The sequence below is a fragment of the Candoia aspera genome, chromosome 5, assembly GCF_035149785.1.
Source record: "Candoia aspera isolate rCanAsp1 chromosome 5, rCanAsp1.hap2, whole genome shotgun sequence".
Taxonomy (NCBI): Eukaryota; Metazoa; Chordata; class Lepidosauria; order Squamata; family Boidae; genus Candoia; species Candoia aspera.
The window spans coordinates 116534292-116553675 of record NC_086157.1 but is presented as its reverse complement, the minus strand read 5'-3'; the positions used below and the strand labels follow the sequence as shown (position 1 = coordinate 116553675).

The window sequence follows — 19384 nt, the reverse complement described above, 5'->3', positions numbered from 1 at the left end:
CCTCCCCCTCCCCAGCAGAAGGGACCCAAGACTCAGGTTGGGCTGTGCCCTGGGAACATGCTTTGTCCTCCCCCCTTGGCCACTGAAGTGCTCGTCTTACTCTGCCCTGCCAGGGGCCAGTGGGTCACTCCTCCCACCCCAGGCAAGTGGCCGAGACAAACCAGCCCCAGCAGAACCACGAACCGCCAAGAGCTTCAAGCAGAGCAAATGCAGCCACACTCCAACCAGGGTTAAGAAAGCTCACTGTGCAATTAGTGGGTTTCACCTGAAGTCACAGCAGGCACAACACCCCGTGCAGTGGCTGAGAACAGCTGGCCAGAGGTTAGGCGAGGAAGTGCGTGCCCAGGCCAAGCAATAGGACAGTACCCCAAGCTCTCCATCTGACAGTGCGTCCCGGAGGTGACGTCAGGAGGGGGCAGGTTGGGCAGGGCATCCATCTGGAGGATGTAAGAGGAGGTGGTGTGGTGGTAGAGGATGGGGAGCGTGTGGCAAGCGGAAGCAGAGGGCGCTCCGTGGCCGGCAGCAGATGAGTGAGGCGGAGCGGCTTGGACGTCGATGCTGCTGCAGCTGGTGAGGCTGGGCATTCGGCGCAGAGTGACCCTGCCAGGCAGGTAATGCACCAGCGGTCCTGATTCACCCTGGCTGGGGGCCTGCTGGTGACTCTCTACCAACCTCTGAGATCCCAAGGGATGCTGGGGGTCCACCAGGCGCTGGCGAACGACGCTGCTCGGCAAGGCGGGAGCTGGAGCGAAAGAGGGGAAACGGGGCCATGTTAGGAGGGAAGAAAGAGGGAGGCAGCGCCCGGGCGGTGCTCGTCCAGAAGGCCTCCTGTCGCCATCTAAGGCCCGTCTTCAGATGCTTTGTTTCCGTCCATGGCTTCTTGCCGTGGGGTGGGGGGCTGTCCCGCTTTCCCCCTCCGGTCTCCCCATTTCCTCTCCCACCCCCTGTAGTGCAGCTGGAGGCAGAGGCGGAGAGCTTTTCCAAGGTCTGGCTGAAGCACATGAAAAGGTTTGGCTGCAACCCAGGTTCCCATCGCCTATTGGCACCAGCCCCCTTGGGACAGCCCCATGGTGCCCCGGTGGAGGTGCCCAAGGTGGGCCCGAAGGGACATGCAAACGGGACACAGGCCTGAGGGGTTAACCAGTGCACGAAAGAGACGAGGGGTCAGGGCCCCGCTGAGAACTGAAGAACCAGGAAGCAGCGCTGGCTGGGAGGATGTTGCCCCCACCCCGCCCCAGCCCTCTCCCACTCGGAGCGCCTCTCCCAACTGCCTTTCTCCTGAGGGAAAACATTTCAGGCCCTGTGCCTCTTTGCTGAAGAACTGGCTCCGGGCAATTTTGGGTGGAAAAATACTCTGGCAAGAAGCAGCCCAACCCCAAGGGCCCAAGGCAGGGGCTCCAGCGGGAAAGATGCTTTCCGCTGCACCGGATGCAGGAACTGCCCTCGAGCGGATTGTTCAAAATAACTTTAGGAAGCCAGACAAAATTCACTGGGCTCCAAAGGCGGGAGGCAAGTAAACTTCGTCCGTCCTCTGGGCCCTTGGGAGCTGTCCCTGACAGGCAGAGCGGGCCAACTTCCTGGCAGCTGGGCAGGGAAGGGGGGACGTGGGAAGGCTTTACAAGGAAAAGGGCAGTTGTTCTCCTTCAAAGCTGACTCCCCTTAAAGATCCGTGGTGGCAGCACATGCAAAAGAGCCCAGCCAGGCTTGGTCAGCCAATCTCAAAAAGCAGGGCACGACCTGTGGGCAACTGGATGGGAGACCAGCAGGACAAGCCAGCACTGCAGACCAGACCAGGAAGTTGAAAAACACTCCGAAGGCTGGCAAGTGCCCTGCTCCTGCCAGGGAGACTCCCTGGGCATGTTTGAGAAGTCACCAGGAGCAGAGCTCACCCCAAAGAACTCCTTCCCAAGGCAGGGCGTTTCGCACTACCACCAACTGCAAGAAGGGTGTCTGCTAGCTGGCCGCATGAAGAGCTGGGGCAAGAGGGGAGCACCTCCAGCAGGACGGTGCCTGCTCATCTGAGAGTTCGCCTTTTCTCTCAGCGTGAGGAGTTCGCCCACTTTCCCCCCCTGCCCTGCCCTGCCCTAACAAGAGAAAGAGGAGTGAGCGTCTATCCCAGGCAGACTGCCCCCCACCCTCCACCACAGCCCTCTGGTCTGCTTCCAGGGCTTCTGCCCTGTGGCGGTTCTTCATTCCAGTGGGCACTGCCCTCCTGGGAGGGGTTAGTAGAGATGCCAGAAAGGGCAGATGTGAGAATTAGCTGCTGTGCTGAAAACAAAAATGACCACAATGAGGGACAGGAAGAGAAGGCTCGGCTGCGTCTGCCTGTTCGGTTTGGTTTAGTCTGATGGGTGAAAGCAAATCCATGATAATAGTTCTCAAACCGGGGTGTTTCCAGAAGGACTGGTCCTCCGAGCAGAGGGATGAGCGGTCACTGTACTTGTGCCCCAAAAGCAAGGCGACGTCTGGCGTTAGCCGACAAGAGGAGGGGAGGCAGGAAAAAAGAGAGCATCATTGGCACCGGCATTTCGGACATTCGCAGCAGCTGCCCAGGGCGTGTTGGAAGCCGGTTCCCCCTCGCTGATGTTTCTGCCTGGTGGTGCCTGGTCCTGACCCCCGGTCCAGACCCTCCAGAGCAGCATTTCCCAACCGTGGCAACTTTAAGATGCGTGGACTTTGACGCCCAGAATTCCCCAGCCAGCCTTGTCAGAGTCCACGCATCTTAAAATTGCCAAGGTTGAGAAACGCTGCTCTAGAGAAGGACGGCCCCTCCCCAGCACGGCCCCTCACCACAGGCTTTCCTCTCTGCCTCCTCGGCTTCTTTGAGGCCCTTCCCACCCCACTTCACAGGGCAGATCTAAAGGCCGTGCCGCCTCGGCTTGGCTTCTGGAGCCTTGCCCGGACCCCAGAAAGTCTGCAAGTTTGAATTCAAAGCTACCTCCCCTCCGTGTCAAATTTCAGGTGCCCAACTGAACTGGATACTGAGAAAAGCACTTGCTGAATGCTCAGAGGCACTGCTAGGATGAAGCTCAGGTGCTCTAAGCCCAGGTCTTTTCTTGAGAAAGTGAGGCTTCTGCAAAAGCAGCAGACTTTCTGATGCATCCTCCACTGCTGACGGGGCAGGGGGTTGGCTCTTAAGGGACTCGGGGGAGCCAGGACACCCGGTGCGGAGCAGGCAGCTCTTCTGCCTGCCCCGGCCTTTTGGGCCAAGAGGAGGAACCTGAGGGGTCCACGCCTGGCAAGTCCTGTCTCAAGGGGGAAGCCCAGGCCCGTCTGTCCCCGGTCGGCGGCCCCGACTTTCTGAATGCCCCGCGGCGGTGCAGAGGTACCTACACTGCATGGACATGGGAGAGACGATTTCTTCGTCCAGGTCGTCCACGTCATCGGTCATGATGAAGTGGGAGGTGTTGGGCCGCGCGGGGGCGCCCATCCAGCTGGGGTCGATGTTGAGGGCCGTCACCAGTGTGTGGATGCCTGGGTTGCTGACAATCTGGAAGCCGCAGAGCAGCTCTATCTGCTGCCAGCGGTGAAGCCGCTCTCGCAAGGCCGCGGTCACCTCGCTCAGCGCCTGCCTGCAGAGGGGGAGGGGAGAGGAAAGTAAGGGGGCTGCAGGGGGCACTGGGGGAACGAGGTGAGGGCTGGCCGGGGTGGAGAAATGGCCCTTGCAGCCGTCTGGGGCTCCGCCCTCAGGAAGCGCAACTGGAGGGGGCCTTCTGTGCCCAGCGGAAATGCAAACCGCCTCCCACCCGTTCTCCCCTTCCCCTTCCACGCGTCGCAGCTCCCTCGCTGCTCAGCCGCTACCTCGTGGGTCAGCACCTGAACGGTTCCCACAGCCAGGAGAGCAGGACAGCGGGCGTCTTTCTCCGGGCCGCGGGGCTCCTCCACTGGACAGACGAAGCCCCGCTGCAAGGCTTCCCTTGATCAGGGCCTGCCTCAAAATTCCCTCGGGGGCCCTGGGAGGGATTATCTGCGGTACGAACTCACTTGGCCGTTAAGATCTTATGATCCACGTCATCCAAGGACGAGCTGTGTGCCACATGGAACGTGCCAAACAAGGTGTTACGCTTCTTTTTAATTTTTTCAGCCTGAAGAGGAGAATCGACGGAGGACTGAGGGTTGAGCAATGTTGGGGCTCAGAAGGCACAGCAAAATGCCCCCCACGTTCAGCAGGCTGGCTGCTGCCCGCTCTGCAGAGCGCTCTGCCTTCTCGTAGCCTGGACGTGGCCCCACCATTGTCCCGGGGCCTCCACCACCCTGCCCCTCCTGTTCAGCGAGCTCTGGGCCAAGAGGGCAGATGCCCCATTCGGGCAACAGGGAGCTGCCACGGGCTCCATCTCTCCAGCCCCAGCCCTCTTCCTCTTCCCACCTCTGGCAGATGCGCCCTCTGGCCACCCAGCAGATTCCTTCCATCTGCAGGCTCGGTTGCAGCAAGAACCAGAATGGAGCAGGAAAACCAAAATGTCCTAGCTAATGAGGGAGGCCACAACAGGCTCCCTTTCCAGCGAGGTGTGACCCGGGGCTGGTTCAAGCCCTGCAGGGGACTCTCAGGGTGGGGGGGACCCGGCCACAAGGCTGCAACACTCACTCCCTCTTTGGCCAGGAGCAGCTGCTTCTCCGCGTTCTGCTTCTTCACGTTGTAGTACTGCACCTCCACCTCATGGGTCAGCTGCAGCCACTTCTGCAGAGCCTCGGGGGCCGCCCAGCTGCTGTGGGATTCCAGCTCCTTCTCGGCGTTCCTGAGGGCCATCCGGACCTGCCAGCGGGAAACAGAGCAACAGCCACTGCAGCGCTTCAACGGGCAGAGAGAGGGACCGCCCCGGTGGGCCATAGCTTGGGCAGCAGCAGCCTGGGTGCGACGTTGACCCTTGACGCTCAAGGGCCTTGCAACGCAGGAAAGCCCAGACACAGCCCAGGTGTGCACCTACCCCACGGGATGTACCTGCTCGAGCTCTTGCTCCGCATACTTCTGCCTGCTGAGCTCATTCTCCGTCCCTTCCCGCAGCTCCCGGAGCCGATGAGCCTCCTGCTTGGCTATGCTGATCTCATCCTGAAGCCGCTTCTCCAGGGAGACCTTCTCCACCTCCACCGTGCGGTGCTCCTCCTGGGCCTTCTGCAGCCTGCGAAAGAGACGAGGAACAAGGACACATGGGATGGACACAGATCCTCCCTGCGAGGCTGCTGGCCTACGAGAAGGGACAAGAACGGTCTGGAGGAAGGAGGGCAGGGAAGGGGGCCTTCTGAAGATGCAAGAGAGGAATGGAGAAGGTGTTCCAGAAGAGCCGCAGCAGAAACCGAGCAGGATGGGTGAGATACAGAGGAGGATCTGAAGGGGAAGGGAAAGAGGGGGAGGCGGATGGAGCTGGACGGAGCTGGTCAGGGTGGGAGAATCTCAGGGTCCCCTTGGAGGACTTCCCGAACCCCGTTCGTTGGGCTTCAGAGCAGGCCTCTAGCAGAAGGATCTTCACAGGACTGGCCCAACTGGGTGGAGGACCAAAAGCAGGGTTTCTCAACCTTGGCAACTTTAAGACGTGTGGACCATGCTGACCATGCTGGCTGGGGAATTCTGGGAGTTTGTTTATTTATTTCTCATATTTCTTCACCGCCCATCTTGCCAAGAGATGCTGGGAGGTTTACAATTCAATTAAAATAACAAGAGATTAAAATAATAAAAACAAGTGCATCATAAAAATATAAAAATATAAAATCCCGGATGGACAAACAATCTCGATAAAATTCCTCGGGGACGCATCACAGCACCAACCACCCCCATGATTGACTACCCCCCTCCCGCCCCAAGCGAGGGGGCAAAGCCAGGTTTTCGCTCCCTTTCGGAAGGCTGGGAGAGTGGGGGCCTGCCTCGCCTCTGGGGGTACCGTGTTCCGCAGCTCGAACACATCTTAAAGTTGCTAAGGTTGAGAAATATTGACCCAATGGGCAGAAAACACTCAGCGGGGGGGATGGCAGAACCCTCGCAAGGGACAAGAATCGCGCCTCAGGGCCCTCGCCTCAAGACTGCAGGGGATTGCTTCACTGCTCCCCCATTCTGCCAGAGGCCTTCTTCTACCCCTGGAGGGCTGAGGCCGAGGCCCCTGGACCTAATTCTAACATTCTCTACCAGGTTCCCAGGACAGTGAAACCATCCTGACCATCTAAAAAGCTGGACGTCAAGCCAATCTAACACTTGAAGGCCTGCCACCAAGATCTTTGCCAAAACTAGAGGGCAAACGGGTGTCAGCTAATCCCAAGAGAGCTTCAGGCACTGGGCCACGCTGAGATTGAGCAAGAAAGGCTCGTGTGGAATCTGTTCCCCGGAGGACGGCGTCTGGGGCACTGGAGAAGAGGGAGACTTCACCCAACTGATTCTCATGGCCAGGACCCGAGATCAAAGGCCAGCGCTCCTGCTCCTGCAAACGCATGCCTGTTTTTTTTCCTCAACCCAAAAGCAGCCCTGCCCGGCTCCTTGGACTCACCCAGCGCAGGAATCCATGGAATCCCACTGCGGGAAGGAACTGTGGGGGCCCCCTTCCGACCGCTTGCCCAGTGAGGAATCCCAAATAAAGCCACTCTGGGAAGGGGAGACCATCGCTTCCCCACTGCCTTATGCCACCGTCAACTGCTCTGGCTGTTGGGGTTTTTTCCTAATGTTCAGCCGGAATCAGCCTTCCTGCAACTTCTATCTGTTATTCCGTCTGCTGCACTCTCGGATGGGAGGGGACAGGCCTGGACCCCCTTCGGTATGACTGTGAATATCGGTAAGCGGGCCCCCGTATTCCGCCCGGCCCCAGGCATCTTTTCTTAAGGGGAAATGTATTCCCCCACCCAGGGCCACAACTAGGGTCTGTGTCACCCGGGGCAAACATGGATTCCACGCCTATTTTGGCACACCCCCCCCAGCACTCATTTTGGCACCCCCCCCCAGCACGGCGCCTGGGGCACATGCCCTGGTTCCCCCCCCCCATTTTGGCCCTGCACCCACCCCCGTTTCTCCCCCAAAGGTTTCCAGTTCCCCAATCATCCGCAGTGACCTTCTCTGAAGCTTTCTCAGTTTCTCTGAATCGTTCTTAAATTGGGATGCCCAGAACCAGACCCCAGGGGGCAGGGGAGCCTCACCAAAGCAGAGTAGTGGGGAATCGCTTCCTGCGGTTTAGAAATCTCTTCTGTTGAGCAGCCCAGAATGGCAGGTGCCTTCTTGGCTGCCTCCCAGTGTTGAAATGGTGCTGGTCAAGAGAAGACCAATCCTTTTGGGTGCCCCTTTCCATTTATTTCTGCTGAAATCCCCCTTGTCAGATTGGGTCCAAGTCAAGATCATCCTGAGCCTTCAAGATAACCCAGAATCCTGCTTCTGTCGGGTGAGCTACCTCCTCTGCTCCTGTCTCTGCGCTGGTCCTGTCTCCTCAGGAGGACGAGAAGCCTCCAAGACATCTCTAACTCACCATCATCTGCTCCGGCAGCATTTACTCTCCAGCAGACCAACGGCTCCTGGGTTCTGCATGCTCGCCCAAGGAGCAGAGAGCAGAGATGGTCCTGGGGGACATCAAGTCTTCCTCCCACCTCCATGGGCATCAGAAGCCCGAGGAGCCTGGGGGAGAGGAGGGGGGCAAGAGAGCGAGGAGGACAAAACCAGTCACACGAGAGCCGCAGCAGCTGAACAGACCGAGAAGTGGCAGGACTGGCACCTCTCAGCTCCTGGGGAAGGCGGCCACACTGTGCCTGCCTGGCTGCAGACCCCGGCAGTGGTGAGGCTGCTGCAGGAGGGCCCTGGCATGAAACACTGGTGGGAATGTGAAAAATGTCCAGCAAGCAAACGCATCCCCTCCGTGATGGCGAAAGGGAGCTACCCTGTTTCTCTGCCAGCAGGAAGACAAGGTGGGCACCTGGGGGCTATCTTACACCAACATACCTATATAAAACAGCTGCCAATCCCAAACAGCTTTGTGCTCCCCGTTAGCTTGGCCATCTTGGCTAAACGAGATGTTTGTTTTCAGCTGACCTGCTGATTTATGAAACTCAAAAAATATTTTCTGCCCCAGCTGAGGGAGGAATAGCTTGGCACACCTCAAAGATCGCCCTTGGGGTCTCTCAGTCCTGCTGCCCAAAGGACGCTGGAACTTCACAGGGATCCCACTGCCTGGGCAGAAAAAGGGTCTGGAGGTGGAAAGAAGCAGGCAGCTGTCTTCTCTTGGAGCAACCTACTGGACAAGCAGGCTGTGGAACCCCCTTTTCATTTGAGAACCAAGACTGGTGCTTGGCTCTGCCATCTCACAGTGCCCAGACGGAGCAGCTGAAGCCACAGAAAACCACCTTCAAGCAGGGCATAATCGGACTGTAGAACTCCCTGCCACAGGAAGACCCAGCAGAAGAGGAGAAAGGGCTTTTGAATATGACTCAGGATTGCACTAAAACGGCTAGCCTCTAGCCCAGCCTTCCTCAACCTTCTGACCCCGGAGGAACCCCTGAGTATTTTCCAGGCCTCGGGGAACCCCTGGACATTCAGGCGTCACTTTCTCTTTAAGACTCCCTTCGGAGCTACCAAGGAAAAAAAGACGCTGGAGGAGGAGGAGGAGGGGGCAGGTCCTCCATAAAGGGGGCAAGTGAGTTTGGATGCCTTCATTAACTTGGCCTTCCGTTTACTGCCTTGCAGGAACCCAGTTCAGAATGCTGTGGGCAAGGTCCCCACACACCCCAGGCACCACCCAGGGTTTAAAAGATTCCTTGGCGATCTCTAGGGACAGAATTCACCCACGCAAGCAGCGCCCCTGCGGGCTTCTTGCAAGCCAGAGCAGTTCCTGAAGAGCTCGCAGGATCCTAAGAGACTCGTATGCCACTTGCTCTCCCTGGAGTGGGTGGGTCTTTCAGATAAAGACCCACCCCCTCCAGGGAGAGCAAGTGGCGTAGGAGTCTCAGGATCAGCCAAAGGGGATAATCCCTGGCAGTGGGGGGAACAGGGCAGGATGGAAGCAATGAAGGGCAGACAGCTCTAGGGCGAGCCAGGGAGGCAACACGCCGGTCCTTCCTGGATGTCTTAGACTACAGTGCCCATCACTCTTGACCAGTGGGTGTGCTGGCTAAGGTTTGGGGAGTTTAGATTAAACCAAAACACTCCAGGGCATCTGGTTATCGACTGCCACTCTACCATATTGTTTGAAATGAAAAGACACAGCAGCACTGCCGCCTTGCTTCCAGGCGAGGCTGGATCAAGCAGGGGACGTGTTGGCCCAGCCTGAGGGAGGATGCACCAGTGCTCCTGATGTGTGCGGTCAGCCACTGTCGCTTCAGATAGCACCCCCCTGCGCGCCTTAAGTCACATGAAGATAAAAGAGGGGGGAGGAGGGGAAGCACATTCGGGCCTGAGAGATGCTGATGGTATCGCCCTTCTAATAAAAGTAGCTCTAGGCCTGCACGGTGTTTGTCTCTTAGCCTGGTCTACCTGGTGGGCCAACAGTCGCTTTCCTGCCTTCTGCACCATCCTGGGCTTCAAGCGAGGAACCTCAGAGCCCTTTGCCTGCTGAGCACGTGACAGGTAAGACAGAGGGGAAAGGAATCGCGTGACGGACGTGCCCCGAGAGCATGGAAGAGGCACCAGCGAGCTCTGTCGTTTGTCCACGCGACAGAAACTCTGTTCAACGGGTCCTCCTCCTCCTCGTCCAGACGCTGGCCAGGAGGCGGTTTGAAGGGAGTCAAGGTCCAAGTTGAATGTTGGGGGGAAACATTCCTGGCTATTCCATCACAGAAGCCCACTGGGAAGTGTACTAAACGTGTTCCCACGTTTTTCAAAAAGGGGTTGATGGTTCCTAACACAGCGATCTATGTTAGGAACAGGGGAAGACCTGAATACTCACAGAAGGCAGAGTGAACCTCCAAGGAGACCCTCCCATTCCTATGGGGCATTTGATGCCCACCCTCATTCTTTCTTTTTTTAACCTCTGCACTGAATATGAGGGGAGCCAGGATGCCAGCCTATTAGTGTGGACGACCCTGTCCCTGTTGTTTCCTGCCCACGTCTCCTTGGGCAGCCAAAGTAAAAAGCAGATGGGGGGCAGCCATTCCCCTCCTCTCGCTCCCATCTACCTGGCACATAGCGGGGAGACGCAAGGAGGCACCCCGCGCTTGCCCGGTGGGGATTCAGCCAGGGCTTTTCACTGCCATCGAGAAAGCTGAAGCACACGCAGACTTCACCAGAGCACACACAGCAAGCCAGGCAGGCGGGGGGGGGGGGGGAGGCAGCAGCCGCTCTCCCCATCAAGGGTTCCAGCTGGAAGGGGGAACAGGCAAACCCACCTTTCCTGGAGGTCGTGGAGACTCTGCTCAGCTCTGTGAAGACCTTCTAGGTCCTTCATCATCTTTTTCATGTGCTCTTTTGAATAACGGTTCTGGATGTAAGCGAACCAACAGCCCCCCACGCCAATCACAATGGACACCACCAGCATGAAGTCTTTCAAGTGGTTATGACGGGTCACTGCGGAAACAGAAGGTGAAGAGCGGCCCTGGTAAACAAGGAGACACGCCCACCCCCTTCCCTTCCTTTCCTCTGCCCGCTTTGATCTGACCCGGAGGACGACCTCCTGCCAGCTGGATTCCAGGCAAGGCGAGTTCTCCGGTCTGGGACAACAGCCCCTCCTAGAAGCCGGCTCCCAGGCACAGAATGGCTAGGCAGAATCAGCAGGTATCTTCACAGGTGCAGAGACCACCCGTTTCTCTGGAGCAGCAAGGAGCTGAGTACATCTGCCCCCAAACATTTCTGTCGAAATTATCCGAAACTTAGACACTTCTGCTTCATCTCTAACAGAGAAGCCATCCTGGGCTTGGCTGTGATGTCTAAGCCACCTTCAGACATGCAGCTCCAAGAGCTAATTTCAAGGTATACCCATTTGGATTTTGGAGGATTACAGCCATGCTGCTTTAGCTCGGTTAAAACCAGTGGCTAAGGAATGGTGACTGGCCAAGCCACAACTCCAGGGGTAGGGTTGTCCATGAGTTTTGGACAAGGGAAGTCAGAAAGCCTTGTGGGCATCCACCAATAAGGAGTGTCCCAGTGAACTTACAGCCATTGGCCTGGAAGTAGCCCAAAGTGCACTTTATGAAGAGATTAGGAATGTTTCAGTTCACAAGAAGATAAAGGAAGGAAGGAGGTTCTAGATTTTCACATCAAAAAAAACAAACACTGTTTTTTGAACAGTAGGGAGAGACGGCTAACCTTTCTGTACCACGTATTGCCAAGTTACTTTGTTCTTCATTCAGCCCTGTTATTGTTAATGCAGCACAATTGCATTGTGTCTACCGAACTGGCTTACAGATTCTTCACGTAAAAGAGTGTAATGGCAAGCAGAATTCCTTTCTTTGCCATTTGTCAGCCATATGGAGTGAGGGCATAACCCTCTGAGCAGCATGCAAGCCTTAAAGAGGACCCGCTGATGCCCGGGGATGCCCGTGGGCTCAGCCTACAGCTGGTGACTCACAGTCGGATCCCTCAGGCAACGATCCCCTGGAAACAAGCAGCTCCTCTCAGTCGGTCAGCAGAAACTAATGCCTTGCTCCGAGTGCCGCTCCAGAACACGGAGTCACAGCTGTGTCCCCACACGAAGTGTGACTCGTCCGTCAGAGGGCTCCACGGGTCTGAGATCCACGTGGGTCAATTGTGGTCCTCCTCCCTGGGGTTCTGTCCCTTCGGCTTGTCCGGATCCTCATGCCAGACCTCCCTCTCACCTGGAGTGAGTCTGTGGCTCAGCCCTGTGCCCTTCCACACAACCACTCGAGCATCAGACTCCCCCGCCAGACCATTCCTCCCTGGCAAACTCTCCAAATGCCGCGTTCTGGCCCTTGGAGCTGTCTTCTGCCCATCCTCGGGAAAACTTAAGAGTACACCTTCTGGCACTGCCACTGAGATATCACCTCTGGGTCTGCACAGGGGGGTGGAGGTTGCCTTCTTGACCCTCCCAAGCTGGCAACTGCCAATCCCAGCAGACATCGCGTACCCCCAAGTGCAGAAGACAGGAAAAGGGATTTCTGTGCTGGGAAGGCAGATGCCAGCAAAATGCTTCCTAACAGGAGCGCAATTTGACAGTGGAAGCCATGACCCAGAGAGGCAGGCATGTCCCTCCCCCGGACAGGCCTGAGCAGAAGCAGGACAGCCAGCCGAGCACAAAGCTGCAACTGGGACTCCTCCGGGGCCTCAAGGGACATGTCCAAGTCTACGCTTCTCTTTAGCCAGCCAAGTCCCTCCTCTTAAGAGCCCCTGCCTTCGCTTCCTTCCTCACGTCTCCAGGATTCTGTACTTCATGATCCAGCACTGCCCTTCCTGGACAAACCACGTCTGCAGCGCTCTGGGGGTGTAAAGAAATGGCGGGCAACCCTGGGGAGCAAGCACCATGTGACAGGGATGCTGGAGCAGGCCCCAAGGAGAGGAGAATGGCCCTGCCCAGGCCTTTCTCAGGCTGCCCTGCACTTTCAGTGCCATTTCCAAAGCCTGCTCAAGGCTGGCCAGGAAACCAGGATGCAGCACCTTCCAACAGACCTGGGGCCTTCCCTCAGACCTGCAGCCAAGGCAGCCCCTCACACACGTCCATAGGCCAGGCAGGGGAAGGGACCCTTCTGGGGGTGGGTTGTCAGCCAAAGGAGAGAGGCCTTCCAGCTCCAGTTCTCAGCCTGTCCCACCTCCTGCCACAGGGCACATGTTGCGAAACCCACAGGATGAGAACAGGCTCCCAAGAGGCATCACAGCCCACCCACCCACCCGGGTTGCCAGCTTCCTTGGACCAGTTTCTACTCCTACTCACAATGGAGCAACATCCAGCCGGCTTGTTGAGGGCGGCCAATGATAGGTCAGCCAGTGAAGATGGGCTTCCTCCTGCCCAGCCTGTGGCCAGCGAAAGGAACCCCAAGTAGGACCACCTTGGTATGGCGGAACTGGCTCTCACCCAAGTTACTCAGAAGAGCATCTGAAGAAGAAACGCTCAGCTAGGTTGGGTTCTGGTTTGACAAGACTCATGAAGCTTCCTATACTCTGCTGGAGTTGCATGGGATCCTCTGTTAAAGCACATCCATGTTTGCCAACAGGTTCCACAAAGGAAGGATTCCTGTCTTCCAGGAACCTCCTAAAGATGGTATTTTCTACAAGTGCCCAACACACACACACACACAACCCCCAGCAAAAGCACAAACAAGAAAACCTTGCACAATCATCTCTGCAGTGTTCTGCAGTGTCCACCTGAAGCCCAACTCCTTGGCACAGGTCTCTGATCTTTCAGCCCCAGGGGCCCAACAAGCACCCATTGTCCCAAATCTGCCAGGCCATTCACACAAACACTCGACTTCCACTTGGTTGTTTGTTCAGTCTTCAGACTGACCGAGCACTTCTTCTGTGTCAAGCCAGTGTCACCATCTCCCCTCTGGCCCCCGTTCTTGCTGCGACACGATCGAGCTGGGGAGGCCGAGAGGACTCTTTGCGTTCTGATCCATCCAAGTCCTCATCACTGAACGGGGATCTATGGTTATCATCACACCCCCACTCCTCCCGCTGCAGGGAAGCCTCACTGAGCCCCATTTCTTCGGCAGCTTAATTCCCCTAACCTGCCATCAGTGCGGGCACGGCTGTCCAAAGCACGATGGCCACTGGCCTTCCATAGGCAGCCCGGACCTCCGCGAGAAGAGCTACTGAGCACCAGCCTCAAGGGAAGCGCTTGACAGTCAAGATGCAGCCCCCAGGACTGTAGAGACTAAGTGAACTACACATCCAAGGCAGATCCTTAAGGGGGCCGACGAATCCATTCCTCAGACAAAAGCAAACAGCATCGAATGATCCAGGCTCAGCCCTTCCCCAGGGAGATCTCCGGTCCTGCCCACTGTTTCCACCAGCTTCTCAGGGAAAAACATCGCAGCTCACACACGTTTTGGAAGCCACAATAGAAGCGGCTTCTTAAGTCAAGCTACATTTGCAGAGCAAATGAAACAGTACATTCAAGTGGATCATCCGGCCAGGGCACCATCTCCCCCTCTGCCCATCAGGCCCACCTCTCTCCCGAGCTGGGAATGAAGTACACGCATTCTTATGTCATTTCAGCAAAGGATTGTGACCTTGTCGTGGTGCTGGAGCTTGAGCACCTCAGTGATGCCATGAGCTAAACCGTGAAGGGCCACCCAAGACGGGAAGGTCATGACAGAGAGGTCAGACTAAATGCGATCCCTGGGGAAGGTAATGGCAACCCACCCCAGTATTCTTGCTGTGAAAACTCAATGGATCAGTACAACCAGAGATATGTCGGTATGCCATCGGAAGATGAGACCCCCAGGTCGGAAGATGGTCAAAATGCTACTGGGGAGGAACAGAGGATGAGCTCAACTAGCCCCAGACGTGATGACGCAGCTAGCTCAAAGCCGAAAGGACGGCTAGCAGCCGACGGTGCTGGTGGTGAACGGCGAATCTGATGTTCTAAGGATCAACACACCATTGGAACCTGGAATGTAAGATCTATGAGCCAGGGCAAATTGGATGTGGTTATTGGGGAGATGTCAAGATTAAAGATAGACATTCTGGGCGTCAGTGAACTGAAATGGACTGGGATGGGCCACTTCACATCAAATGACCACCAGATCTACTACTGTGGACAAGAGGACCACAGAAGAAATGGAGTAGCCTTCATAATTAATAGTAAAGTGGCTAAAGCAGTGCTTGGATACAACCCAAAAAACAATCGAATGATCTCAATTCGAATTCAGGGCAAGCCATCTAACATCACAGTGATCCAAATATACGCCCCAACCACAGATGCTGAAGAAGCTGAAGTAGAGCAGTTCTATGAGGATCTGCAGCACCTACTGGACAACACGCCTAAAAGAGATGTTATTTTCATCACAGGAGACTGGAATGCTAAGGTGGGCAGTCAAATGACACCTGGAATTACAGGTAAGCATGGCCTGGGAGAACAAAACAAAGCAGGACATAGGCTGATAGAATTTTGCCAAGACAACTCACTCTGCATAACAAACACTCTCTTCCAACAACCTAAGAGACGGCTTTATACGTGGACTTCCCCAGATGGACAACACCGAAATCAGATTGACTACATCCTTTGCAGCCAAAGGTGGCGGACATCTGTACAGTCAGTAAAAACAAGGCCTGGAGCTGACTGTAGTTCCGATCACGAACTTCTTCTTGCACAATTTAGGATCAGACTAAAGAGATTAGGGAAGACCCACAGATCAGCTAGATAGGAGCTCACTAATATTCCTAAGGAATATGCAGTGGAGGTGAAGAATAGAATAAGGGACTGGACTTAGTAGATAGGGTCCCGGAAGAACTCTGGACAGAAGTTCGCAACATTGTTCAGGAGGCGGCAACAAAATACAACCCAAAGAAAGAGAAAACCAAGAAGGCAAAATGGCTGTCTGCTGAGACACTAGAAGTAGCCCAAGAAAGAAGGAAAGCAAAAGGCAACAGTGATAGGGGGAGATATGCCCAATTAAATGCAAAATTCCAGAGGTTAGCCAGAAGAGATAAGGAATTATTTTTAAACAAGCTATGTGCGGAAGTGGAAGAAGACAATAGAATAGGAAGGAAAGAGACCTCTTCCAGAAAATTAGAAACATTGGAGGTAAATTCCAGGCAAAAATGGGTATGATCAAAAACAAAGATGGCAAGGACCTAACAGAAGAAGAAGAGATCAAGAAAAGGTGGCAAGAATATACAGAAAACCTGTATAGGAAGGATAACAATATCGGGGATAGCTTTGACGGTGTGGTCGGTGAGCTAGAGCCAGACATCCTGAAGAGTGAGGTTGAGTGGGCCTTAAGAAGCATTGCTAATAACAAGGAAGCAGGAGACAACGGCATCCCAGCTGAACTGTTCAAAATCTTGCGAGATGATGCTGTCAAGGTAATGCATGCTATATGCCAGCAAATTTGGAAAACACAAGGATGGCCATCAGACTGGAAAAAATCAACTTATATCCCCATACCAAAAAAGGGGAACACTAAAGAATCTTCAAACTATCGAACAGTGGCACTCATTTCACATGCCAGTAAGGTAATGCTCAAGATCCTGCAAGGTAGACTTCAGCAATTCATGGAGCGAGAATTGCCAGATGTACAAGCTGGGTTTAGAAAAGGCAGAGGAACTAGGGACCAAATTGCCAATATCTGCTGGATAATGAAAAAAGCCAGGGAGTTTCAGAAAAACATCTCTTTCTGTTTTATTGACTATTCTAAAGCCTTTGACTGTGTGGACCATAACAAATTGTGGCAAGTTCTTAGCGGTATGGGGATACCAAGTCATCTTGTATGCCTCCTGAAGAATCTGTATAACGACCAAGTAGCAACAGTAAGAACAGACCACAGAACAACGGACTGGTTTAAGATTGGGAGAGTACGGCAGGGCTGTCTACTCTCACCCTACCTATTCAACTTGTACGCAGAACACATCATGCGACATGCTGGGCTTGAGGAATCCAAGGCTAGAGTTAAAATCGCTGGAAGAAACATTAACAATCTCAGATATGCAGATGATACCACTTTGATGGCTGAAAGCGAAGAGGAACTGAGGAGCCTTATGATGAAGGTGAAAGAAGAAAGTGCAAAAGCTGGCTTGCAGCTAAACCTCAACAAAACCAAGATTATGGCAACCAGCTTGATTGATAACTGGCAATAGAGGGAGAAAATGTAGAAGCAGTGAAAAACTTTGTATTTCTAGGTGCGAAGATGACTGCAGATGCTGACTGCAGTCAGGAAATCAGAAGATGCTTAATCCTTGGAAGAAGAGCAATGACCAATCTCGATGAAATAGTTAAGAGCAGAGACATCACACTGACAACAAAGGCCCACATAGTGAAAGCAATGATGTTCCCCGTAGTAACACATGGCTGCGAGAGCTGGACCATAAGGAAGGCTGAGCGAAGGAAGATCGATGCTTTTGAACTGTGGTGTTGGAGGAAAATTCTGAGAGTGCCTTGGACTGCAAGAAGATCAAACCAGTTCATCCTCCAGGAAATAAAGCCAGACTGCTCACTTGAGGGAATGATATTAAAGGCAAAACTGAAATACTTTGGCCACACAATGAGAAGACAGGAGACCCTGGAGAAGATGCTGATGCTGGGGAGAGTGGAGGGCAAAAGAAAGAGGGGCTGACCAAGGGCAAGGTGGGTGGATGATATTCTAGAGGTGACGGACTCGTCCCTGGGGAGCTGGGGGTGTTGACGACCGACAGGAAGCTCTGGCGTGGGCTGGTCCATGGAGTCACGAAGAGTCGGAAGCGACTAAACGAATAAACAACAACAACAAATTCTTATGTCAACGCGCTTAATAACTAAGCGACCAAAAAGATGGAAAGAAAACTGTTGGAAGCAGATCAGATCAGACCAGCATGGCATCAAATCAGTTCTGCGGACTCAACACCGACAGACAGAGCTGCTCATCCAGGCCCAGAAAGCCAGAAGTTGATACAGTGGTATCGGGCCACGCTGATGGATACTGCCTGCACCACAAAACTAACCACCCAGAGAAGAGATGGGGTCTCCTCTGCAAAAAATGTTCCAGGGGAGATGAGACAGCCATCCATCCATCCATCCATCCATCCGGGCCTTCCAGCCCAGAACAGCAGGTTGGACTCAAGGGGCCCATCCAAGCCGAGAGTTCTGCATGGGGAGCAATCCGGTCCTGCAAACCATGCACCGTTTTCCATTTGCAGCCAGGCTGCCATCCCAAATCCCAGCCCTGCTGGGTTCCACATACCAATGCAGCGTTTCTCAACCTCGGCCATTTTAAGATGCCTGGACTTCAACGCCCAGAATTCCCCAACCAGGTGGTTCAGGGCACCCCAAGTCCTCTTCAGAGCAGGGAGGGACAACCCTGAGGCTCTCTCGGGAAAGAAACCCCCCAGCCACCAGCAAAAAGCTTTGATTTTAGCCCCCAAGGAGCCCTGCAATTCTCTCAACCAGAGCCTCATGCTATTCCTTGCCCTCTGCATACCAAACAGAAAGGATCAGAAAGAGCCCGGCAGCCCCGTTTCTGACTAATGCCTTTTAATGAAAGGCTGCTACAGCTCACGAAAGCTGGGCCTTTAAATGAAACTGGTTAGTTGGGGAAGAGGCGGCTCTTCCTACCACCCGTGACTGGCGCTGCTCCTACAGCACTGCCGAGAGAAAGAGGGGGTCTTGCTCCCCCCGAGCGGGGTCGGTTGCAGGTGCCGGGAATCCCAAGGAAAAAGAGGTCTGGAGGAAGCATCAGCACTCCCTTGGCTCTTCAACCGCCCCCTTCCTCAACGCCCTTGGAAGACCCTGCAGACGACCCGGGTGGATGTCCAGCCTGATTCACGCAGTCGGTTTAGAAGCACCTCTTTCTTTCAAGAAGTGGTTGATGCGGAGCATTGAAAGGAAGTGCTCCAGGCAAAATGGCAAATAAACATAAAATGGAAAGAGGACTAAGGTATCCACTTGCACTATAAACAGATTTATAAAGTTGGGAAGTACTAGTACAGGTAGGCCTCGACTTACAACCATTTGTTTAGCAACCATTCAAAGTTACCAAGGTGCTGAAAAAAGTGACTTACGGCTGGTCCTCGCACTTACGACCACTGCAGCATCCCTGCGGTCACATGATCAAAATTCAGGCACTTGGCAACTGGCATGTATTTACAACACTTGCAGCGTCCCGGGGTCCCATGATTGCCATTTGCGACCTTCGCAGCTGGCTTCTGACAAGCAAAGTCAATGGGGGAAGCCAGATTCACTTAACAACCACGTGATTCACTTAACGACCATGGTGATTCACTTGACCACGATTGATTTTTGACTATGGCAAAAAAGGTCGTAAAATCAGGTGTGACTCACTTAATGGCCGCCTCGCTTAGCAATGGAAGTTCCGGTCCCAATTGTATGACTGACCAATAAGCCATTGCATACACAACTCCACAAAGAGGGAAAACTTTCAGTAACAGAAGAACATACAGATGCAGTAATAATCCCATTAGAGCTGTCTCAATCCTTTCTCTAAAGTCTTCCTTTAGGCCGACACACAGAGAGATAAACACAAGATTAAGTCTGTAAACATCAAATTCACGGTAAATGTATTTGAACGGACTGGATTGCCAGCCCTCCTGTAAAAAATCCTAAAGAAACTCCAGCCTAGCCAGACACGCTTCATTTACTTCTTCAGAGGGTATTTTTAGCTTCCTGGTGATTAAACAGGAACACACAGAATAAAAGGTGAATTCCAAACCAGATACACACACACGCACACGTACCAGGTAATGCAACCAGAAAACAAAACGAAGCCAGTTTCCCCCTGCGCTCAAGGGAGGCTTAGGCCAAGCAGCTTCAGCGCCCCCTTCCTCAACCTAAGAGCCCTAAGCTACAGTTGCTGGTCAGACCACGAGGGATGGTGATCAGAAGGGCCAGAA

The 19384-nt window shown here is 54.3% G+C and overlaps 1 protein-coding gene across 4 annotated transcripts in view; it reads right to left on the bottom strand.

The window, feature by feature from the left end:
- STIM1 (stromal interaction molecule 1) overlaps positions 1-19384 on the bottom strand; it is a 96336-nt gene that overhangs the window by 1615 nt on the left and 75337 nt on the right. Inside the window, exons 6-12 of one of the 4 annotated variants that reach the window (XM_063306037.1) lie at positions 10279-10456; positions 4940-5117; positions 4586-4753; positions 3985-4085; positions 3334-3572; positions 2385-2465; positions 673-742 (exon numbers count right to left, since the gene is read on the bottom strand). In XM_063306037.1, the coding sequence (XP_063162107.1) occupies positions 673-742; positions 2385-2465; positions 3334-3572; positions 3985-4085; positions 4586-4753; positions 4940-5117; positions 10279-10456 (1015 nt within the window). Of the gene's footprint in view, positions 1-366; positions 743-2384; positions 2466-3333; positions 3573-3984; positions 4086-4585; positions 4754-4939; positions 5118-10278; positions 10457-19384 lie in introns of all 4 variants that reach the window. The other 3 variants (XM_063306036.1, XM_063306038.1, XM_063306039.1) reach the window with 3 other exon arrangements.